General features: G+C 41.3%; 1 protein-coding gene across 1 annotated transcript in view; it reads right to left on the bottom strand.

The window, feature by feature from the left end:
• Nucleotides 1-23305, bottom strand: part of LOC124596645 (gamma-aminobutyric acid receptor subunit delta-like) — a 28818-nt gene extending 5513 nt beyond the window's left edge. The window contains exons 1-2 of the mRNA XM_047135878.1: nucleotides 23202-23305; nucleotides 14704-14917 (exon numbers count right to left, since the gene is read on the bottom strand). Of these exons, the coding sequence (XP_046991834.1) occupies nucleotides 14704-14917; nucleotides 23202-23305 (318 nt within the window). The remainder of the gene's footprint in view (nucleotides 1-14703; nucleotides 14918-23201) is intronic.
• Between the last annotated feature and the right edge of the window lie 3073 nt (nucleotides 23306-26378).

Genomic DNA, 26378 nt, shown 5'->3' with positions numbered 1-26378 from the left:
GCTGAATGTTTTTCAAGCAGTTCTTGTTGGTATATTAGGAGCATCTGTCTGACTTCTGTAGTAGTGCGAGGTGGAAATTGTTTCCTGCGGGAGCCAAAGGGTACGTGTTGGATGAATCCATTACACAACTTGACAAAATAAAACCCACACACTCACATAAAATGGTGACCCTGCCAGGATAGGTAAAATAGGTACATTACCAAGATAGAAAAGTGTCAGATTAGGTGATATATGATAGTTAGATCTGGAAGGTCGCAGCATTATCAGTTTGAAAAAATTTTCTTTCATGTATTAAAGAGTTATTTGCAAGGATTATTGATTGAAATAGATACAAGTAGCGAGGAAAGTAGAATTGTAGGGACAAAGTCTTGTGTTATTGTGTTGGAAAATTTTGGATTTTTACGATTTTTGAGTAGCTGTTAGGGCATAGGAGTTTCAGGTGATAGACACAGATGCAGACAGACGCAGAAGCGCAGATTGACACAGTATCAAATGAGTTAGAATTAAGAAATAACGTTCTTCTCCCTTGCAAGCGCACAGGTGAAGATTAGAGGCTGTAGCAGAGCATACAGAACAGCCGAGAAGTTACGACGTTGTTGTTGTTGTTGGTTCAACCAACTAAAAAGTGGTCGTACAGTGTTGTAGATAGGGTTGTGGTGTGTTGAAAGAACTTTCATGTTTACAAGAGCACAAGCCAAAAGATTACGGGATAGATAGCAAGTAGACAAGATGGGGGAGAATCAATCAGATAAACGGCAAATAAACGAGCTTGTTGAGAATGGGACAGAAGATGAACTTGAGAATAGGACAGACAGTGAATCAGAGAATAGGACAGTCGGTGAGCTGCAAAATCAGCAGGCTCAGTTAGACTGGGATGGAATTGAGACAGATCAGACAGATGGGAATCGAAGGGACGAGAACTTGGAATTTCCAAAATACTAAATTCCGTGTAGGGCATATTCTGAGCCAGAAACAGACAGCCCACGCAGGAGATGGCAAAGATTAGTAGCGAAACAAGCTAAAGAAACGCGTTTGCTTGGCGCATATTCAGAGACAGAATACGCGTCAATACAGTCAATGAATCGGCAGTTATCTTACGTCCAAAGAGAAGTAGACATTGAGGAAGAGGGGGAACATTTAGAATACGTCGAACCTCTTGTACACATTCTAAATATGCCTCTCAACAGGCACAGAATCTTGTGGAGTTAGGAGCGCCACGAAAAGGTCCCGTAACAGACGCAACTGCACCTGCAAACACAAGACATACACAACAGAGAGGGCAGTGTGCTGAGTTATTTGCGTCACGTAGTGGTTCAATGACATACGCAACTAGTTCTCAACACAAAGAACAACACAGGGAGAAGGGAAGAGAGCAGGGATTGTTGCAGTTATCAAACTTAGAAACGCCACAGCATAGCCCAGTAAACGACGTAACTGACCGAGTAGAAAACAATAGAACGAGAACACACAGTTCAGCAGAAGGCAGTGTTACAGGACAAGATGCGATCATGGAGATGCTACAAAAAATTAACGATAGTATAACGAAACAGAATCAGGATTTGAAACAGGATAATCAGAACTGGAGACAAGAGATAACAGGTTAAAATCCAGATGGAAGAAGGGATCGCTAGAATTGATAGTCAGATCACACAGATAAACAAAGACGCGAAAGAATCTAGAGAAAGAATTCAAGTACTAGCACAAAGTCGGCAACAATTACGCACTGACGTGGACATGGTCCAATTGAACATCGTAAACGTTGACAGAAAAGTGGAACGTTTTACGAGAAAAGCCACTCGAACAGCAATACTAACTTCGGAAGAACAAGCAATTCAAAGTAAGGTCGCAAATGTTCCACTGAAAAAATATGATCAACGGATCAATCAGATAGAACTTAAAAACAAAGATCTGTTTGAAAAGCTTCGAACAGAGTTTATACAAACTATCGAAGAAAAGATCGAGACCGATTACACCTGTAGCGAAACAACTGATACGTCAAGCATTAATTCAGTATACGAAAACACGCCGCCTAAGAAAGTTCAAGTAGAACCAAGGCCAGACGTAACACTCGCGCAGAAATCGAAACAGAAAACCCCGATTAAAGTAATACATGACATATCACAGAACCAGGCACAGTGTCTAGAAAAACAGGACACATACAGTCAGCCGACACCAATAGAAAGACAGGCGACTGAACCAGTAAATCCAATGACATAATATAACAGTAGCACAGGTACAGTACCGCGAATGACAAGAGTAGGAACAACACCTTTGTTCACCAATGTTAAGATATGATGCAATTACAGGGCAGGAAACTGAACATATGCAGACAGGCGGTAGATTGCCAGAGAATAGGCAAGATGACACAAGCAGTGGAAGATTATTTGAGTCCATGAATCAGCCACAAACCGGATTTATGAGTAGATATGATACAGACCACTTCCTTACAGTTAGAAAATTTCAACATTTCAAGGAAGAAGGCGGTAGCTTGCATGCACGCACATTCATCGACCAGTTTCAAGTAGGCTTACCAAACCACTGGAACGTAGCTCACAAACTTGACTTCATTTGTGCACACATGTCAGGGACAGTAGCAGAGGTGATGCAAAAAATCGCTGCTACCTGTACGTCTTACCTACAGTTCAGAATAGCATTTCTCGGAAGATATTGGTCTAAGGAGGCGCAAGACAATGTTAAATACGAGTTACTTGAGATAACACCGTATGAAAACTCAGGAGAGAAAAGCGTGGTAAAATTCTTTGACACAATGGAGAAAAAGAATCAATGCCTAGACAAACCATACAGTAACAGAGGGCTGATACGTCTATGTAGAATGAATTTACCGGTAAAATATCAACAGGTGACAGTAGGAAAAAATGAAAATACCGAAGAATTCAAAGAGGTCTTAAGGGAAATTGAATTCATGTTTAATGAAGACGAGGTGAAAGAAAAAAGAAAGGAGAGGGAACAGCAAAAGGAGAGGAATAGGAACGAATATTCCAATAATAATAATCGTAATCCTAATACCAATAATTTCAGGCAATTTAACAGACCAGGACAGTGGCAAAACGAAGGTAATTGGCATAGTAACGAGAACCAGAATAATTGGTACCGAAATAGGAACGGTAATGGGCACTCATACAGTGGTGGATATGGGTTTAGGAATCAAAATGCCAACGGAACGGTCAAGGGTACTTTGAAAGAGGTCAACTGGCGAGACCAAGGCGCGAATAACTACGTAGGAAAACATGGTTCACAGAGACAAGAACAACACAGCAAAGAGAAACCAGAAGTAGAAGTTAGGCCACCGAATACTACTAAACGTAAAGATTGACGTGAAAATGCGGAAGAGGTCTTACACTAACCACTAAGTAAAAGTTAAATTAATAGATCAACAGAACAACATAATGAAAAGAAAAAAAATTGACACAAAACAGACTAACAATTTCTTGTAGTACTGAGTATCCTGCAACATGCACACAAACAAGAAATGACACACAACCCATGAAAGGATGAAGAAGTGGTAGGACATAATTAGAATAAAGAAACGAAATTATATATATATATATATATAATTTCGTTTCTTTATTCTAATTATGTCCTACCACTTCTTCATCCTTTATATATATATAACTTTTGCCACTATCAGGAAATTTTTGCATTACATAAAATCAGAGTTTTTTGTAAATAATGATAACAAATATGTGTAAAACAAAAATTGTAAATATTTCTACGTGTCAGAGCGGCATCGCCACCAACATCAATCGCCAGCTCCCTCAACACCAGATGCTTCGAGATAGCGACAGAGAGGGTACAGACATGTTGAGAAAGCACTTAGGGCAACGGCAACAACCTGAAGACCAACGCCATACTGGAAATGCAGGTTGAAACCAGGTTGGTCTTCAGAAGAACAACACGTGGCATGGACATGTCATATGCCACGATACTGTTACTTCATTGACAAGTGTGAGTAGAATCATGATATGACGAGACTACAGAAGATACAAGAAATAAACTCATCAACTTATATTTGGAAAGGCAGTCAAATCATACAAATCCTATATCTCTCCTACATTAAAATTCACATATTCCTAGCCCAAGAAGAACAGAAGGATGCAAGAAAGAAGAGAAGAACAGAAGATGAAAGACGAAGAAGGGCAGAAGACAGCAAGATACCTTTCTCTTCTATCCTACAAAGAAAATTGTTACAAACGTCTTTCCATGAACTTTGAGGCATGGTAACTACTAAAACCACCTCTCCAAAAATAAACCTTGAATAGTCAAACAAATAAAAACGAACAGCAAATGGAATATTAAGTGGTACCTACAAATATTATCCAGAAATGGATTCAGCAAAATAAACATCATTCTCCCTACCACATCACCAAATTGCCATACCAAACCAGGTGTGGAGTATCAAGACGTCACGGTACATATATTGGGTGACGATCGTCGGTAATCACCAACTTACTACAATTATCGAATTGCCATACCGCCCCAGATGTGACAGCAAAGGAGTACCAGACATCACTGTATACTCAATAAACCCCAGTCATCATCATTGGTTAAAAATACCACTTCATGATGACAACATCAACAAATAAGACCCAGCATCACGTGCTAGATTGCTTCTCACATGATTTGTGACACTTATATAAATGAGTCGACGCCTTCCAGCACCTCTATGGGGATCGTCGAACAAAGAAACGGACAGAGTAAATACAACCAGAGTAGATTATAAAAATTAGATACATAAAAGTAATACTTACCTTCTTGCTATTTGTAAAAATAATTATTTTATTGAATATGTAAAGTCCCTAATTTATACATACCTCAAAATTTTTGAGAAAGAAACTAAATTAGGATAGTCATACAATCTCCTGTTACCTTTATATGTAGAATTAGAAAAAGAATTATGTAGTATTTTCCATCTGTAAAGAATGCTCATAAATACATTTTTGTTGCAATCATAAAATTAGTACCGAGGATAGAATTAAGAGAAAAGCTTCTTCATTCATTAAAAAGAAAAACAGAGACACATAAAAGAAATAAATAAATGAAACAAAGTGACACAACAGAGCTTTTGCGAACATTCACGCAAAGCTTAACTAAAGAAAAGAAATAACCACACTAAGACATGATACACCGTACACTAACGAGTTTAGAAAAATTAATATTGTAAAAGCAACTTTTGGAAATGAAAAAGAAAAACAGAGACACATAATGGCAATGACAAAGAAAAACACAAATTGTAAAATTAAAAACTAGAAACAACAGCTATAATGAAATAATTGCAAAATTGTTAAGAATGGCTGAGAAAGTTTATTGGAAAATACAGAAGAACAATTTTTGCCTGACTTGGTAATGTTTTCCTCAGCATTGACAAACCCGAGACAAAAATTTTGTCACATGAAGTTGGGTAGGGGAGGGGGGGAAGGAAGGTGGCATGGTCTCCTGACCTCCATTTCTTACACATTCTGTCCTCAAATTCGTATTCTGCACATCAAGATGCTTCATTCGAACCCAAAACTCCATAAGGTAGAGTCACTTTTGTAGGAATTCATGTAAGTGATATACAGATCTAATAAGTAAATCGCAAGTGCATACTGAGGGTGAAAAAGTCGAGGCTGGCGTACACAACATGATGGCTACAGGAATTTTCGTTCTAGGGAGGCGGCCACCCCGCTGGGAGGCCCGTCCCTTCAGAGGGGTGAGTCGGCACACACCTACTTCCGCCGGAACGACCGCCCAGAGAGAGGATAGCTTTTGCCAGGGCGAAGGGATAACGACCCCCATGTTCGACTTAAAAGCAAATTCCGCTACATTGTGGGGGGGCACCCAGAAGACACATTCTTTGATGGATCAACTGCGTAGTTGCAGAGTTCTCACTGGAGGACAGTATATGCTTAACAGAGATGCTACGTCTTTCTGCATTGGTCGACTTAAACGAAACGTCATTCTCCCGTTTAAAAGAGCAACACTGATTGGCGGAATATTTCTGATGCAAAGAGCCAAAGGAGTGAGGGAAGACAGCGAATGATATACCCTTGCAACTTTTTCAGAAACAGGAGCCATTCTGTTGTTGCCCTTGGAGTGGGAACACATAACGAGAGCAAGTGGGCTCATAAGTGTACGCAAAGAGCGAGGAACAAAATCTCTCCTCAGTACTTCACTGGGAGAGCATCTCTGTCATTAGCAAATCGGAGTGATACTCTATATCGAGTCGCTTGTGATTAAGCATTGTTCACAGTGTTGGCCGCCACACTTATTGTGCGTTGAAAACACAGACAGAATACTAGTTAAACGCCTGCTAGCGAATATTGAGTGGCATCGTGGTGAACTGGTTATCTGACCAGTGAACCATGCCAATAGTTAGACTAGGGGCGAATAGGAGTCCTTGACTTCATCAAGGCGTAGGGAGAGTTTGATTTTCGAAGGTCAATCCAGACAGAAAGAGATAGTTGCGTTATTTGTTCGCAGCGAGCACTGCAGGCAGCAGTTGTCGCAGCTCCAGGTATTGTGCGCTACAGCGTATGTGAGATCCATCTGTCCTCCACAACAGTACACTCCATTACATTTCTCACACGACAGCCTTGTCTGTGCCTAGAAAAGTTATTCAAGTTGTGTAGGCGCGGCTCTCAGCTATTCTGCTGAGCAAATAACATTCTTAAAGAATAGGGAGAAAAGAACCTTTCCATACTTTGTAAAATAATAGCATTCCTATCCATAAGAGGCAATCTACTGTTCTGAAAAGAACCTGGAAATTTATAATTTTTTTTATAAGAAAAAGTTTCACTTGATTTCTCAGAATTTTTTGCAATAAATGATATTTTTCGTTCGTTTAATTTTTTCCCTACACTAACTAGCAATACTCCAGTACCCAAGTATTCCACTAGTTACATAAGAATATGGAATATTTTTGTGTCTTTTCCTTACAGCAGACGATTCCAGAAGATATTTGTTGCTGAATGTTTTTCAAGCAGTTCTTGTTGGTACATTAGGAGCGTCTGTCTGGCTTCTGTAGTAGTGTGAGGTGGAAAATGTTTCTTGCAGGAGCCAAAGAGTACTTGTTGGATCAATCCACTGCGCAACTTGACAAAATAAAACCCACACAATCACACTACTTACCAGTGAAACACTGTGCATTTCAGCTTTTGGAATTGTGTAACACAGTACCCTACAATAGACATAATCTAAAGAACTGCATGGCTCAGTGGCATTTATTATTTTTAATTTGGTTTTATTTGAATATGCACTGTCACACACCTGTGTCCTCTTTCTCAATGCAGACTATAATTTGTTCAAATGTTCTTCAAGATATTAGATTCCATACTCATTTTAGCCCCCCCCCCCCCCATGAACCATGGACCTTGCCGTTGGTGGGGAGGCTTGCGTGCCTCAGCGATACAGATGGCTGTACCGTAGGTGCAACCACAACGGAGGGGTATCTGTTGAGAGGCCAGACAAACGTGTGGTTCCTGAAGAGGGGCAGCAGCCTTTTCAGTAGTTGCAAGGGCAACAGTCTGGATGATTGACTGATCTGGCCTTGTAACAATAACCAAAACGGCCTTGCTGTGCTGGTACTGTGAATGGCTGAAAGCAAGGGGAAACTACAGCCATAATTTTTCCCGAGGGCATGCAGCTTTACTGTATGATTAAATGATGATGGCGTCCTCTTGGGTAAAATATTTCGGAGATAAAATAGTCCCCCATTCGGATCTCCGGGCGGGGACTACTCAAGAGGATGTCGTTATCAGGAGAAAGAAAACTGGCGTTCTACGGATCGGAGCATGGAATGTCAGATCCCTTAATCGGGCAGGTAGGTTAGAAAATTTGAAAAGGGAAATGGATAGGTCGAAGTTAGATATAGTGGGAATTAGTGAAGTTCGGTGGCAGGAGGAACAAGACTTCTGGTCAGGTGACTACAGGGTTATAAACACAAAGTCAAATAGGGGTAATGCAGGAGTAGGTTTAATAATGAATAGGAAAATAGGAATGCGGATAAGCTACTACAAACAGCATAGTGAACGCAATATTGTGGCCAAGATAGATACGAAGCCCACACCTACTACAGTAGTAGAAGTTTATATGCCAACTAGCTCTGCAGATGACGAAGAAATTGAAGAAATGTATGATGAAATAAAAGACATTATTCAGATAGTGAAGGGAGACGAAAATTTAATAGTCATGAGTGACTGGAATTCGAGTGTAGGAAAAGGGAGAGAAGGAAACATAGTAGGTGAATATGGATTGGTTCTAAGAAATGAAAGCGGAAGCTGCCTGGTAGAATTTTGCACAGAGCACAACTTAATCATAGTTAACACTTGGTTTAAGAATCATGATAGAAGGTTGTATACATGGAAGAACCCTGGAGATACTAAAAGGTATCAGATAGATTATATAATGGTAAGACAGAGATTTAGGAACCAGGTTTTAAATTGTAAGACATTTCCAGGGGCACATGTGGACTCTGACCACAATCTATTGGTTATGACCTGTAGATTAAAACTGAAGAAACTGCAAAAAGGTGGGAATTTAAGGAGATGGGACCTGGATAAACTGAAAGAACCAGAGGTTGTACAGAGTTTCAGGGAGAGCATAAGGGAACAATTGACAGGAACGGGGGAAATAAATACAATAGAAGAAGAATGGGTAGCTTTGAGGGATGAAATAGTGAAGGCAGCAGAGGATCAAGTAGGTAAAAAGACGAGGGCTAGTAGAAATCCTTGGGTAACAGAAGAAATATTGAATTTAATTGATGAAAGGAGAAAATATAAAAATGCAGTAAATGAAGCAGTCAAAAAGGAATACAAACGTCACAAAAATGAGATCGACAGGAAGTGCAAAATGGCTAAGCAGGGATGGCTAGAGGACAAATGTAAGGATGTAGAGGCCTATCTCACTAGGGGTAAGATAGATACTGCCTACAGGAAAATTAGAGAGACCTTTGGAGATAAGAGAACGACTTGTATGAATATTAAGAGCTCAGATGGAAATCCAGTTCTAAGCAGAGAAGGGAAAGCAGAAAGGTGGAAGGAGTATATAGAGGGTCTATACAAGGGCGATGTACTTGAGGACAATATTATGGAAATGGAAGAGGATGTAGATGAAGATGAAATGGGAGATATGATACTGCGTGAAGAGTTTGACAGAGCACTGAAAGACCTGAGTCGAAACAAGGCCCCCGGTGTAGACAACATTCCACTGGAACTACTGACGGTCTTGGGAGAGCCAGTCCTGACAAAACTCTACCATCTGGTGAGCAAGATGTATGAAACAGGCGAAATACCCTCAGACTTCACGAAGAATATAATAATTCCAATCCCAAAGAAAGCAGGTGTTGACAGATGTGAAAATTACCGAACTATCATTTTAATAAGTCACAGCTGCAAAATACTAACACGAATTCTTTACAGACGAATGGAAAAACTAGTAGAAGCCGACCTCGGGGAAGATCAGTTTGGATTCCGTAGAAACACTGGAACACGTGAGGCAATACTCACCTTACGACTAATCTTAGAAGAAAGATTAAGGAAAGGCAAACCTACTTTTTTAGCATTTCTAGACTTAGAGAAAGCTTTTGAAAATGTTGACTGGAATACTCTCTTTCAAATTCTAAAGGTGGCAGGAGTAAAATACAGGGAGCGAAAGGCTATTTACAATTTGTACAGAAACCAGATGGCAGTTATAAGAGTCGAGGGACATGAAAGGGAAGCAGTGGTTGGGAAGGGAGTAAGACAGGGTTGTAGCCTCTCCCTGATGTTGTTCAATCTGTATATTGAGCAAGCAGTAAAGGAAACAAAAGAAAAATTTGGAGTAGGTATTAAAATTCATAGAGAAGAAATAAAAACTTTGAGGTTCGCCGATGACATTGTAATTCTGTCAGAGACAGCAAAGGACTTGGAAGAGCTGTTGAATGGAATGGACAGTGTCTTGAAAGGAGAATATAAGATGAATATCAACAAAAGCAAAACAAGGATAATGGAATGTAATCTAATTAAGTTGGGTGATGCTGAGGGAATTAGATTAGGAAATGAGACACTTAAAGTAGTAAAGGAGTTTTGCTATTTGGGGAGCAAAATAACTGATGATGGTCGAAGTAGAGAGGATATCAAATGTAGACTGGCAATGGCAAGGAAAGCGTTTCTGAAGAAGAGAAATTTGTTAACATCGAGTATAGATTTAAGTGTCAGGAAGTCATTTCTGAAAGTATTTGTATGGAGTGTAGCCATGTATGGAAGTGAAACATGGACGATAAATAGTTTGGACAAGAAGAGAATAGAAGCTTTCGAAATGTGGTGCTACAGAAGAATGCTGAAGATTAGATGGGTAGATCACATAACCAATGAGGAAGTATTGAATAGGATTGGGGAGAAGAGAAGTTTGTGGCAGAACTTGACCAGAAGAAGGGATCGGTTGGTAGGACATGTTCTGAGGCATCAAGGGATCACCAATTTAGTATTGGAGGGCAGCGTGGAGGGTAAAAATCGTAGAGGGAGACCAAGAGATGAATACACTAAGCAGATTCAGAAGGATGTAGGTTGCAGTAGGTACTGGGAGATGAAAAAGCTTGCACAGGATAGAGTAGCATGGAGAGCTGCATCAAACCAGTCTCAGGACTGAAGACCACAACAACAACAACAACAACTCATTTTAGATGTACTAAACTTCTTAATTTGGAAAATAAGATATTACCCTTCAGTGCAAGTAGAAAGTTCTATCGACAATTTCCCTCCCTCATCATCAAGTCGCCCTTGGTTTTCCTAAAGTGTGGAAGCCACCTAAATAGAGTGAAAATTAGTATGTAAAAGCCTCAAACAGCAACAGCAGAACAAGAGGTCTCTGGCACTGTTTGAAACCAACAGCCTAGTTCAAATGCATTGTTGTACAAGGCAACTAAAAATTATACTAGAATTCAAATAATATTTCGACACTTGATTGGACATATTTGACAAGAATAATTTTACAAAATAAATTCTTGTAGCCTTTTACTAAATTTTCTGACTCATTTCAAATATAACATACAGTTGTTAACATTATTTTTGAGTGAGTTCATTTAAACTTCACAACACTGAAACAAATTCAGTAGAAAACTCTTTTAGTTGAGTTCTACAGGTATGTGGGCGTGGTCACATGCAGTATTTATTTTTATACACTTTTGGACTGTTGTAGTCTACATTCACATGCTTTCAAAGGTTGTAAAAATACCTATTTTACAGAGAAACATGAAAATGTATGCACACTGGGTACTCAGAAAATGTATTAAATTGAACCTTTTACAAAATTTTCAGGAATGCTTCGGAATTTCGTGTACACGAATACAAATTCATAAGAATTTTGGCCAGTCATTGAACATGTTTCTGAAAGCACAAGTAAATAGAATTAAGTAATGTTAAGCTGATTTCTCACCAAGATGTTCAATCGCAAAATATACGATTTAATTTCTTTGACTAATGAGCTAATTACACGTTTATTAACACAAGACTGTAGAGTAGAAGTAACAAGTATTCTTATGTTATCGGCCAAGTAACAGCATTATCTTGATGTGAATATACCTGAGGAATTTAAAACGTACCTTCCACTTTGATGTAAATGTCTCTGAAACGTCTAGAAGAAGAGTTCGAAATTTAAGATATATCCTTCTGTAGTATATGAAGAGAATTAAAAGCATATTACTCTAATATAAGAAAAGACAGAAGGCTCACTGTGATGGGACTGGCCTACTTAGACAATCCAGTGCAAATTATACATACCAGCAAAACCTTTTTTGAAATATATTGTCCCTACTTTTAATGAGAAAAAAGTGCAAAACATGTCTCTTACATTAAAACAACACACCAACTAGTAGTTACAAAACAGTAGTAATAAACTGCAAAGATGCTGAGCGCGAATAAAAAGAGGCATGAAAGAATTTTTGAGAATCCTATCATTACGTATCTTGTGTGAGATTTTACAAGATTTAGTACATCAGTTCTTAATTAAACATACCACTCACTGATACACACTCAAATAGAAAAAAAAGTAGAAAACCGACGCATCAGGAAGGAATTATCCGACTTAGACGGAAATCGGTAGATGTGATGTACATGTACAGACAAACAAGTGATTAAAATTTCAGAAAAATTGGATGATTTATTCAAGATAAAGAACTTCAAAAATTGAGCAAGACAATAATGCGTTGGTGTACCTTTGGCCATTATGCAAGCAGTTATTTGACTTAGTACTGATTGACAGTGTTGTTGGATGTTCCCCTGAGGGATATCGTGCCAAATTCCGTCCAACTGGTGCTTTATATTATCAAAATTGCAAGCTGGTTGGAGGACCCAGCCTCAACTAGGAAGAGATTTGGCGACCCTGCAGGCCAGGGCAAGCATGAAGATGATCAGTAGACACTCTCGCCATGTGAAGAGCGGACATTATCTAGCTCAAATGTAAGCCTAGGATGGCTTGCCATGAAAGATAACAGAAGGGAAGGTAGAATACTGTCGATATTCCATTGCGCCCTGTGGGTGCCACGGATGACAACCAAGGGGATCCTGATATGAAATGAAATGGCACTCCAGGCCACTATTGCTGGTTGTTGGGATATGTATAGAGATGAGATTAGATTAGTACTTGTTCCATAGATCATGAATACGACACCTTGTAATGATGTGGAACATGTCAGGTTAATAAAAGGTGTTTATGCAAGATATTACATTACATGACACTTAATATTTTTGTGGGGGCTGAGGAAATTACCCACATACTAGATCCAAAAATACATCTAATGAGTAGAAGGAGTTGCCATTGAGAAATTCTTTTAATTTCCTTTTAAAAGCTATATGGCTATCTGTCAGACTTTTGATGCTATTAGGTAAGTGACCAAAGACTTTTGTGGCAGCATAATTTACCCCCTTCTGAGCTAAAGTTAGATTTAACCTTGAGTAGTGAAGATCATCCTTTCTCCTAGTGTTGTAGCCATGTACACTGCTATTACTTTTGAATTCGTTCGAATTGTTAATAACAAATTTCATAAGTGAATATATACATTGTGAGGCTACAGTGAAGATCTCTAGCTCTTTAAATAAGTGTCTGCAAGATGATCTTGGATGAGCTCCAGCAATTATTCTGATTACACGCTTTTGTGCAATGAACACTCTTTTACTCAATGATGACTTACTCCAGAATGTGATGCCATACGAAAGCAGAGAATGAAAACAGGCGTGGTAAGCTAATTTACTGAGATGCATTCGCCAAAATTTGCTATGACCCTAATAGCATAAGTAGCTGAACTCAAATGTTTCAGCAGATCTTCAGTGTGTTTTTTCAGTTCAACCCCTCATCAATGTATGCATCTAGAAATTTTGAATATTCTACCTTGGCTACCGATTTCTGATCGAAGTCTATATTTATTAATAGTGTCATTCCATTTACTGTGTGGAACTGTATATACTGTGTTTTGTCAAAGTTTAGTGAGAGCCCAGTTATAGAGAACCACTTAACGATTTTCTGAAAAACATCATTTACAATGTCACCAGTTAATTCTTGTCTGTTGGGTGAGATAGCTACACTTGTATCATCGGCAAAAAGTACCAGCTTTGCATCTTTGTGAATATAGAATGGCAAGTCATCAATATATATTAAGAACAGCAGAGGACCCAAGACCGAACCTTGAGGCACCCCATTCTTGATTGTTCCCCAGTTTGAGAAATCACCAGTTTTTTGTTTATTATGTGAACAGCTTATTTCAACTTTCTGCACTTTTCCAGTTAGGTATGATTTAAACCATTTGAGCACTGTCCCATTCATACTACAGTACTTGAGCTTATCTAGAAGTATTCCATGATTTACAGTACAGTATAGTGGTGGACGACAATTAGGTTTTGTGTCCCACCAGTGCCTGGGTCATCTCCAGACACATGTTTGCTGGACAGCAGGTCTCAGTTCGAAGTGGGACTCATCACTGACGGCATACTCCTGTCAATGGAATCCCATTTCGAATATGCCTGACACCACTGCAAACAGGTTCGTTGGTGTAAGGAGGTCATTGGCAGTCGAAGCAAGGGGCGCTCTGAGCTCAGCTACATTTCTGCGACCCGCTTATTAATGGCGCTTATGATCGCTGAGGCACCACCCGCATTTCAGATCGACGATTATGCTGAATCTGGGACTGAGTGCCTCTCTAACAATTGCTCGGTCATCTCATTCTGTCGTCTCTGTACTTTGGCCGCTTCCTTCTTGACACTGTGTTCGGCCATGGTTCACCCAGTCCCGCCAACATCGTCGAATGGTGTTCAAATGTCGAGCGATTCGCCGTTTACTGCAACTGGTTTCTTTTAGCGCAACTACACATTCTGTCTCAAATGAGTGTCATCTGCGCATATTATTCAAGCGCCTGTCTGCAAGGCATAGTTACTTTCCAGTTCAGTACACAGAATGAAATTTGCAAAGACTTTAGCACCTGGTATGTACATATTCCCTGCTGCGAGGTGAAATTGATCTACAGCGCCACACATTCATCCATAGGCCGTCAAATTTAAAATTTCGTTTTTTCCGTCGATATCTATGTGGAAAGCAGTTTGTGATCGATTTGCATAACTCCTTCGTGGTGCAACTTTTTCTTTTTTGTCTTAGAGTGTATGTACTTTCTACTTAGTCTCTCCTTTAAACTAACCATAAATATAAACTATAAATGTATGCATTATTTTTGGGATTTTGTACCTTTGCCTTGGGAGTAGCGCTTATACGGTGGGTGGTGGCTGAGCTTGGAACTACGCGGACGGTGGAGGCCCAGGTGTGGCGATGCTGCCGGAAGGGGCCGCGAAGGCAGTACAAGATGGCGGCGTACTCCACCAGCGCCAGGAACACGAACACGATGCACGACAGCTGCCACACGTCCAGGCTCTTCACTCCTTGCGACGGGGGTGCAGTCGACCTGCACCACAGCAAAATATGGCTAGATGCTAATAGGAGTACTCAGTTTGTAGAGCTTGGTGGTGCATCCATTTCGACACCATTCCTCACAAGCGTCTTCAAGCCAAATTGTGTGCCTACGGAATATCGCTTCAGTTGTGCGACTGGATTCGTGATTTCCTGTCAGAAAGGTCACAGTTCGTAATAATAGACGGAAAGTCATCGAGTAAAACAGAAGTAATACACGGCGTTCCCCAAGGAAGTGTTATAGGACCTCTATTGTTCCTGATCTACATTAACGACATAGGAGACAATCTGAGTAGCCCTCTTAGATAATTTGTAGATGATTCTGTCATTTACCATCTTGTAAAGTCATCATATGACCAAAATGAATTGCAAAATGATTTAGATAAGATACCTCTGTGGCGCGAAAGGTGGAAATTGACCCGGAATCAACAACAGTGTTAACCTATTCACATGAGTACTAAAAGAAATCCCCTAAATATCGATTACGCGATAAGTCACACAAATCTGAAGGCTGTAAATTCAACTAAATACTTTAGGAATTACAATTACAAATATCCTAAGTTGGAACGATCACATAGATAATGTTGTGGGTAGAGCAAACAAAAGACTGTGATTCATTGGCAGAACACTTAGAAGGTGCAACAGATCTACTAAAGAGACTGCTTACACTACATTTGTCCACCCCATTCTGGAGTATTGCTGTGCGATGTGAGATCCGTATCAGATGTGACTGACGGATGATATTGAAAAAAGTTTAAAGAAGGGCGGCTCGTTTTGTATTATCACGAAATAGGGGAGATACTGCCATTGACATGATACGTGCATTGGAGTGACAATCATTAAAACAAAGGCGTTTTACGTTGCCACGGGATCTTCTCATCAAATTTCAATCACAATTTTTCTCCTCCAATTGCGAAAACATTCTGCTGGCACCCACCTACATAGGGAGAAATGATCATCACGATAAAATAGGTGAAGTCAGGGCTCGCACAGAAAAATTTAAGTGCTCGTTCGTGAGTGGAACGGTAGAGAGACAGCTTGAAGCTGGTTCATTGAACTGCCTGCCAGGCACTTAATTGTGAATAGCAGAGTAATCACGTAGATGTAGATGTTATGAGAAAACTACGAAGACAGGTACAACACTAGTAGATGATCGTGCTCTTATGGACTGATTGTCATGCTGATGTTCTGTACAGAAACAAAATCTAGTTTTGAAGAGCTTTCACATTGTTAGAGATATCTGTCTGTGACAGACCTGCAATGATCCATCAAAAAAGAAAACAAGTAGGAAATACGTCTGGTTTCTGCTACATGATGGTGTTCATCCCAAATCGAGATTGCAAGCATGTTGCTGGGCAGCTTCTTCAAGGCATGTGATGACTGTAATGGCGCTGAGTATGGACAAAGAGTTCTGGTGACAGAGGCGTTCGCACGAACAATACATGGTGCTGAAACACGATTCTTCAGTACTGCATCCAATTTCATCAATAGTGGAACTATACCAGACACACATCGAGCAACAAACCAAGAGATCACAGCAGGTACTAAACAAAATAAGCTCTTTGATTCGAAAGATTAATTATAACCATCCAACATAGCACAATTAAATGCACAGATTTATGCGACTAGTGCGGGCTGTAGCTTCAAAGTGCAAACTCACTGATTAAGGTAAGCGTATAAATTTTTTGTGGAGGACCATGCATTTTTATACCAAAATAAACACAGTATAGAATAAAGCGTGACATAATGACAGTATGTAAAAACAAACAATTTCAGTTATCTGCCCATGACTTTGCAGAGACTGGAATTTACAGAAAATTTAACGATCTTTGCGTGATCTGATCACACAGTAGTGCAAAATTGTTGATGCTTTTGGGGCCACTTATTAACGCATTACTTTTTTTGGTGTCTCAGGGTGCTTGGCCGAGATTGTTTTTGGATTTTCCTGGCGTTTCGGCAACACGAGTGGTTAACATTTTTCAAATAGTCAACCTTCGTTCCTGGTCACGGTCACCAGAAATGGAGAGTGAACCTCCGACAATGTTAGCCAGTCGTATTGGCCAAACGCCATGAACATCGTCGGACAAACGTCGGCCGGAGAACGTGAGACAAACAAAAATGCAATACGCCACCCAGTTGTCGTAGACATATATTTTTAATAAATTAATTTAAGCTCTGGACGATGTCTCGATAAAAAAGTGAGTCAATGTTGTGTGGAGAAATAAATGTAAAGACAACCATAATACATTCAGTCAAATGGCACCATCATAGATATCCTTCAGATTTGGCTTTTTGCAGCTGGTGAAAAATCCAGCAACTGTAAATTCAATTGCAGACAGAAAACAAAACAGCCTTTGCAAGGTAGGAGATGAGATATCGGCGGAAGTAAGCTGTGAGGACGGTTCGAGTTTCGTGCTTGGGTAGCTTAGTCGATAGAGCACTTATCTAAGAAAGGCAAAGGTCCCGAGTTCGAGTCTCGGTCCGGCACACAGTTTCAGTGTCTCAGGAAGTTGTGTATCAGAACACACTCCACAGCAGAGTAAAATTTCATTCTAGAAATGACCCTCAGACTGAGGCTAAGCCATGTCTCCGCAATACTCTTTCTTCCAGTAGTGGTTCACTACTTGCCATTAAAATTGCTACACCATGAAGATCACGTACTACAGACGCGAAATTTAACCGAGATGAAGAAGATGCTGTGACATGCAAATGATTAGCTTTCAGAGCATTCACACAAGGTTGGTGCCGCTGGCGACACCTATAACGCGCTGACATGAGGAAAGTTTCCAAACGATTTCTCATACACAACCAGCAGTTGACCGGCGTTGCCTGGTCAAACGTTGTTGTGCTGCCTCGTGTACGGACGAGAATTGCGTACCGTTTCCGACTTTGATAAAGATCGGATTGTAGCCTATCGCAATTGCGGTTTATCGTATCGCGACATTGCTGCTCGCGTTGGTCGAGATCCAATTACTGTTAGCAGAATATGGAATCGGTGGGTTCAGGAGGGTAATACGGAACGCCGTGCTGGATCCCAACGGCCTCGTATCACTAGCAGTCGAGATGACAGGCATCTTATCTGCATGGCTGTACCGGATCGTGCAGCCACGTCTCGAGCCCTGAGTCAACAGATGGGGACGTTTGCAAGACAACAACCATCTGCACGAACAGTTCGACGACGTTTGCAGCAGCATGGACTATCAACTCGGAGACCATGGCTGTGGTTACCCTTGACGCTGCATCACAGACAGGAGCGCCTGCGATGGTGTACTCAACGACGAACCTGGATGCACGAATGGCAAAACGTCAATTTTTCGGATGAATTCAGGTTCTGTTTACAGAATCATGATGGTCGCATCCGTGTTTGGCGACATCGTGGTGAACGCACATTGGAAGCGTGTATTCGTCATCGCCATACTGGCGTATCACCTGGCGTGATGGTATGGAGTGGCATTGGTTACACGTCTCGGTCGCCTCTTGTTCGCATTGACGGCACTTTGAACATTGGACGTTACATTTCAGATGTGTTATGACCCGTGGCTCTACCCTTAATTCGATCCCTGCGAAACCCTACGTTTCAACAGGATAATGTACGACCGCATGTTGCAGGTCCTGTACAGGCCTTTCTGGATACAGAAAATGTTCGACTGCTGCTCTGGCCAGCACATTCTCCAGATCTCTCACCAATTGAAAACGTCTGGTTAATGGTGGCCGAGCAACTGGCTCGTCACAATACCCCAGTCACTACTCTTGATGAACTGTGGTATCGTGTTAAAGCTGCATGGGCAGCTGCACCTGGACACGCAATCCAAGCTCTGTTTGCGTCAATGCCTAGGCGTATCAAGGCCGTTATTACGGCCAGAGGTGGTTGCTCTGGGTACTGGTTTCTCAGGATCTATGCGCCCAAATTGCGTCAAAATGTAATCATATGTCAGTTCTAGTATAATATAGTTGTCGAATGAATACCCGTTTATCATCTGCATTTCTTCTTGGTGTAGCAATGTTAATGGCCAGTAGTGTAGTTCTGTAAGGTTCGACAGAAAGCTTCTGTGAAGTTTGGAAGGCAGAAGACGAGGTACTGGTGGAAGTAGAGCCCCGAGGAGGGTTCTTGAGTCGTCCTTGAGTAGCTCAGTCGACATATTTGGACTTTTGCAGCTGGTGAACTATTCAGCAACTGCAAATTCAATTGCAGACAGAAGAAACAACTACCTTTGAAAGATAGGAGATGTTTCTTAAGATTTATGTAAAGAGAGTTTTAAAATTATTTATTGTTTGGGGTGGGCTTGGACGCTCGTAGACATTTTGTCTGTTTAGTAATGTTTCAGTTTCTAGAACAATTATGTATATTATTCTGGGGTAATAGCAGTTTGCTATTGTCATGCAACTGATAAATAAAATCTGTTGGAAATTACAAGCCAGAGTTTGTGTCTCATTGATAATTATTGGCTTGTCTTTATTGAGTTGAAGTATCCTTGATTGTGTGTTCCACGTCTCATGAATATTTAGCGTCAGTTGAAATGGAATGTGTACACCGAGGTAAAAAGAGAATGTCAGCTCGACTTTGCTTTCTGGTATCATTGTGAGCTGCGAAGTGGCCCACAGTTATACACATTTCTCATGTGCACTTCGTCCTTTGGTTTGGAACTAATACTTCTGGATCAAATGCACAAAACATGTACATAGTTTTTAAGTTCCAGAAAAAAAGGTTTATAAGAATCAATACGAACTAATTATAGAAAGCATTTAAATAGTTGGGGATTCTAGCTGCTCTCTCCTTCGTTCGTTTAGAAATCCAACAAGTACGTTCTGAAAAATGTTATTAATTATTACAGTAAGAGCTCTATAAATGATAATGGAACAACAGCTAAAGTTAACTTACATTTACGAACAAAAAACAATAATATAAAAATGATTTTCCATCTTTAAATTAAAATATACGAGGATAGATCAAAAATTAAAGCTTCCTTATTTCATCTCATAGCTTGAAATGTCCTCTACACAACACTACCTTTAACAAAGTCACCATGCATTTGTGCCATTGTTGAATCCAGGCATCAAAACTAATTTGTTTTGTTTGTTGGTCCATGAGTTTAAGCTGTTTTTGCCTCTTCCAAGTTATTGAATCTATAAGCATATAGTTTGTCTTTCATAGGTCCAAGCAGTCAGGGCCGAATATGGTGCTTGAGGCACCACTGACCAACCTATTTTTCCAATGGCATGGGTTCTGAAAAATGGCCTGTGGGGGTGTGCATTATTGCATACTTAAGTTTTTGAGTGTGACTGCGTAAGTTTCGCTGTTGATTGTGAATTCTAATGTGTGTTGCTCCTCGAATGACTGCAACAGCATTTCAACAATTAGTGTCTGTGGCAGATGTCGGCTGGCCGCTGCGCGGTTTGTTTTCAGTGACCGTTTCTGCATTACTAATCTTCTTCACCCAATCCCGTACATTACTGATGTCCACTACTGCATCCCCATATATTCTCTTTATGGGTGAGATTAAAACGGCTTTAAAATCATGGCCCAAGAAGCGAAATCCTGAATTTTTCCAAAATGGTTTTGATGCCTGTGTTAAAGGATGACGTAAATGTGTTCAAAAGCATGGTGACTCAGTTGAAATGTAGTATCGTGTAATCGACAGTTCTGACTATGGTCTGTAGTCATCCGCTGTCATATGTTCATTACTAAACTAAATGTTGGCGCACGCGAGGCAATACTGACCCTACGACTTATCTTAGAAGATAGGTTAAGGAAAGGCAAACCTACATTTGTAGGATTCGTAGACTTAGAGAAATATTTTGACGATGTTGACTGGAATGCACTTCAAATTCTGGAGGTGGCAATGGTAAAATACAGGGAGCGAAAGGCTATTTACAATTTTAACAGAAACCAGATGGCAGTTAAAAGAGTCAAGCAGTAAAGGAAACAAAAGAAAAATTTTGAATAAGAATTAAAATCCACAGACAAAAAATAAAGACTTTGAGGTTTGCTGACGACATTGTAATTCTCTCAGAGACAGCAAAGGACCTGGAAGAGCAGCTGAACGGAATGGACAGTGTCTTGAAAGAAGAATATAAGATGTATATCACAAAAGGAAAGCGAGAATAATGGAATGTAGTCGAATTAAATCAGGTGATGCTGAAGGAATTAGATTAGTAAATGAGACACTTTAAAGTAGTAAATGTGATTTGCTATTTGGGAAACAAAATAACTGATGACTGTCGAAGTACGGAGGATATAAAACGTAGACTGGCTATGGTAAGGAAAGCGTTTCTGAAAAAGAGAAATTTGCTAACATCAAGTATAGACTTAAGTGTCAGGAAGTATTTCCTGGAAGTATTTGTATGAAGTGTAGCCATGTATGGAAATGAAACACGGACGATGATTGGTTTCGACAAGAAGAGAACTGAAGCTTTCGGAATGTGTTGCTACAGAAGAATGCTGAATATAAGATGTGTAGATCACGTAACTAATGAGAAGGTATTGAATAGAATAGGGGAGAAGAGGAATTTGTGGCACAACTTGACTAGAAGAAGGGATCGGTTTGTAGGATACGTTCTGAGGCATCAGGGGATCACCAATTTAGTACTGGAGGGCAGCGTGGAGAGTAAAAATCGTAGAGGGAGACCAAGAGATGAATACACTAAGCAGATTCAGGAGGATGTAGGTTGCAGTAGTTATTCGGATTGCACAGGATAGAGCAGCGTGGAGAGCTCATCAAACCAGTCTCTGCACTGGAGACCACAACAACAACAACAACAACAATTAAACTCTTTGTGACACAGGAGGCATTACGTTTTGATCTACGCTCGTACAACGAGATTAAAAAGGTAATAGAACGAACATATTAAAAAGTCAATTAAAGTATCCGCATAAATAATACAGTAAACGATTATTTAGATGATAGAAAGGAAGGATTAGTGAAAGCATAACATAAATGAGTATCAAGACACCTCTATCACCTAAAATATACTTTCATTCAAAGTAATGGCTTTCCTTCGAAATTACTGGGTTAATTTAGCTTGTGTAAATATGAGTAGCGTTAAGAAGTGTAGTTACAGTGTACTGTTAATACAGAGTGTAGATGAAGTATCTAAAAGTCGCTTTTTTTTTAATAGCAATTACGAGTGGCGTCTGTCCAGCAACTGACGAAACATGATATGAAGATGATTTTTGATAAAACTGAAACCGGTTACCATTTGGACGTGTGATTATTAATTTTAATAAATGCTTGTAATTAAGACTGGTTAGTATTTTAACTATCTATAGATCGCGGGCGTTTTCCAGTAACGTTTTAAAAAGTTATTCGCTTGTCTTTTGTTAATCTATATCTTGATTAGATCCACGTTGACCAAATGAACGAATGAATGAGTGTGGTGCGTCATAATGGATAACTGTATGCCCGAGACAGTTGATGGGTAGTAAGTACCAACATCTTTTCATTAAAAAAAATGGCTCTGAGCACTATGGAACTGAACTTCTGAGGTCATCAGTCCCCTAGAATTCAGAACTACTTAAACCTAACTAACCTAAGGACATCACACACATCCATGCCCGGGGCAGGATTCGAACCTGCGACCGTAGCGGCCGCGCGGTTCCAGACTGTACCCTACAACAATTCGGCCACTCTGGCCAGCTCTCTTCATTCTCCTGAGCTCAACATCTCCATTACATGGTGAAGGTAAACAAGTTAACAACAGAGACAAGTTACAAAGGATGAAGAATGTAATGCAAAGGCAGGGTTACAGTCATGGCAATTTTATCAGCTGCAAGGATGTGTAAGCTGTGACTAGTGATGAGGTGAGAAGGAACAGTACTACATTTGAATGAGATTTTCACTCTGCAGCGGAGTGTGCGCTGATATGAAACTTCCTGGCAGATTAAAACGTGTGTTCCGGACAGAGACTCGAACTCGGGACCTTTGCCTTTAGCGGGCAAGTGTTCTACCATCTGAGCTATTCAAGCGCGATTCACGTCCCGTACTCACAGCTTCACTTCTGCCAGTACCTCGCCTCCTACCTTCCAGACTTTACAGCAGCTCTCTTGAGAACCTCAGATGGTAGAGCACTTGCCCGCGAAAGGCAAAGGTCCCGAGTTCGAGTCTCGGTCCGGCACACAGTTTTAATCTACCAGGAAGTTTCACTGTTACATTTACTTTGGTATTACTAACTAACTTGTTAAGTGGACATGTGGCGCTGGAAAACATTTGACGTCACTTGTTGACTCGTACTGGCGATGTGAGCTGTTGAGGACAGGAGAGCTGAGTAGGGCTGTGGCTCACCTGGAGGACTCGAAGAGCGTGACGAGCGAGAGCAGGGTGGTGACGAGCAGCACCATGCGGCCGGGCACCATGGCGGGCCGCACCAGGAAGCTGCCCCACGACATGCACACGAACAGCCCGGTGGGCAGGTACAGCTCCAGCAGCGGCGCGCGCACGTCGCGACGCAGCAGCAGCCACAGCCGCAGCGACGACACGTTGCCTGACACACCACACACCCTGGTCACCCACCACACTCTCTGCCGCAGCACCACCGTCTCCTTAGCCAGCCCTAACACCCGTCCATGTCACTATCCAAAATATTCCCAGTTATATCATCACCATTCCTCTAGCCAACATTCACATCCACTGCAACTTTGGTCACATGTCAACACATTCCACTCCATCTCATTGCTTTAGCCTATCTTCATGCCCCTTCAAGTCACCAGACACGGTCAAAATGTTCCTTTCGGCATACATACACTGGTGTCCAAAATTAAAGCAACAATTTCCTTCACCTGTGTCTAATCATACACACCGTCAACAGATGTTCATACGATAGTGCTCTGCACGGAAGACGGAATTTCGGTCAAAGGAAAATCCCGCCAATGATGACGTCAGGGCGTCTATCAAACGAAGTAGTGTTTGTGGGTAGTCCCTCATCCACAGTGGCTATGTACGTAGTCACAGACGGTGCATTATGCCACAGAGAAGACGCCTACCAGACTCTCTGCGGTGCAGGGCCATAGGAAGAACCGAAGCAGGATAGTCGCAAACTCATGTGGCCCGATGCCTTAAGTGAATAGTTCTGTTGTTTCTTGGATGTGGCGATAGTTTATAGAGACTGAAACTGTATCCCGAAGACCAGGTCAGGGTTGGGGTTGGGTTGTTTGGGGGAAGAGACCAAACAGCGTGGTCATCGGTCTCATCGGATTAGGGAGGGACGGGGAAGGAAGTCGGCCGTGCCCTTTCAAAGGAAGCATCCCGTCATTTGCCTGGAGCGATTTAGAGAAATCACGGAAAACCTAAATCGGGATGGCTGGACGCGAGATTGAACCGTCGTCCTCTCGAATGCGAGTCCAGTGTGCTAACCACTGCGCCACCTCGCTCGGTTGCCAGGTCAGGGCCGACCAGTGTGATATCAGAAAGAGAGTACCGTTATTTAGCTATAAGGGCACAATGGTACCGTCTTCGTACTGCGCAGCAACTGGCATCGGATCTCCCAGCATCCACTGCACTGGAGCAAACGGTGTAGAGAAGGTTTCGACAGTGTAGCGTTTATTGTCGGAGACTGCTGCATGTGTGCTATGAAGCGTCTTCACAGAAGGGAAAAACTAGTGTGGTGTCAACACGCCACCAGGACAGACGAAGAGTGGACCTATGTTGTCTTCACAGATGAGTCCCAGTTTGGTATGGAGAGTATTTCTCGACGAATTCGCATCTGAAGGGAATGTGGAACACGAGACTCGAACGTTGTGGAAAGAGCCCGATATCGAGGAGAATCGCTAATGGTGTGGGCAGGGGTTATGTTGAGCATTCGAACACCTGTTCATGAAATTATACGGGTGAATCGGAAAGGTTCAACTGTTTTCAGGTATCGTGACAAGGTCTTGAGAGCCCATATGCGGTTGTTACGAGGTGCTGTGCGCCCAGACTTTGTACTGATGGACGATAGTGCTCGACCTCATAGAGAATTAGTGGTTGATATTTTGTTGGAACCAGAAGATACTGCATGCATGGCGTGGCCTGCTCCCTCTCTCAATTTGAATCCCATATAGCATGTCTGGGATGCACTAGGGAGATGGGTTGAATCACGTCAACATCCCCCAACCACCCTCCAAAACTTGTGATAAGTTCCGCAGGAAAAATGGGCGTTATTGCCTCAACATGACACTGATGGGGTTATTCACATCGCCGGCCGCTGTGGCCGAGCGGTTCTAGCCGCTTCAGTCTGGTACTGCGCGACCGCTGCGGTCGCAGGATCGAATTCTGCCTCGGGCATAGATGTGTGTGATATCCTTAGGTTAGTTGGGTTTAATTAGTTCTAAGTTCTGGGGCACTGATGGCCTCAGATCTTAAGTCCCATAGTGCTCAGAGCCATCTGAACCATTTTATTCAAAGCATGCTCCGTCGCTGTCAGGCCTGCATTACTGCTCATATCCCATACTGAGTAGATTAACCAGTTGTCGCAATGTGTGTGCAAATCTGTTAAGTTGGAAAAATCGAAAAACGTTTGCGTCTACTGTTATGTACGTTGCAGTTGTTCACGTTCTGTATTTTTTACATTGTTTCTACTTTGCTATCACCTGTTTGTATTGCTTCGTGAGAAAATAAACGCCATCTTGCAAAATTTCCGTTTGTTGCATTATTTTTGGGTATCTGTCTACGTAGACGTTGATGGAGCTTTCATATCCCTGCATACCATCACACACAGGAACGATGTTAACAAATTTCTAGTTACAGCAACCCCCATCCCTCTGGCTATCCCTCCACATCGTCATGTCCAATGGGGTCGTGTCATCGTACACAGCATCAACGTTTTCTTTTTTCAATTACCACATATATTTATTTCACAGCCGCAGACATTGTCTAAAAACGTTCTATTTTCAACAAAACCATCTCTTTAGCCATCTGTCTTCGAGATAATTGGGCAACTTGCAATGGATGATGATCAACGAACATCATCTACAAATATGTCGAAGGCGTCTCCACTACATGCTTACTATTATATAGGTCTTTTACCAGCTATGCTAAGTTCAGCAATTCGATGTAGTACGAATTATACTGTGTGTGGCGGAGGGTACCTTGAGTATCTCTATCGGTTCTCCCTTCTATTCCAGTCTCGTATTGTTCGTGGAAAGAAGGATTGTCGGTATGCCTCTGTGTGGGCTCTAATCTCTCTGATTTTATCCTCCTGGTCTCTTCGCGAGATATACGTAGGAGGGAGCAATATACTGCTTGACTCTTCGGTGAAGGTATGTTCTCGAAACTTTGACAAAAGCCCGTACCGAGCTACTGAGCGTCTCTCCTGCAGAGTCTTCCAGTGGAGTTTATCTATCATCTCCGTAACGCTTTCGCGATTACTAAATGATCCTGTAACGAAGCGCGCTGCTCTCCGTTGCATCTTCTCTATCTCTTCTATCAACCCTATCTGGTACGGATCCCACACTGCTGAGCAGTATTCAAGCAGTGGGCGAACAA

This window comes from Schistocerca americana, chromosome 1, assembly GCF_021461395.2.
Source record: "Schistocerca americana isolate TAMUIC-IGC-003095 chromosome 1, iqSchAmer2.1, whole genome shotgun sequence".
Taxonomy (NCBI): Eukaryota; Metazoa; Arthropoda; class Insecta; order Orthoptera; family Acrididae; genus Schistocerca; species Schistocerca americana.
This window is presented reverse-complemented; position numbering and strand designations above follow the sequence as displayed.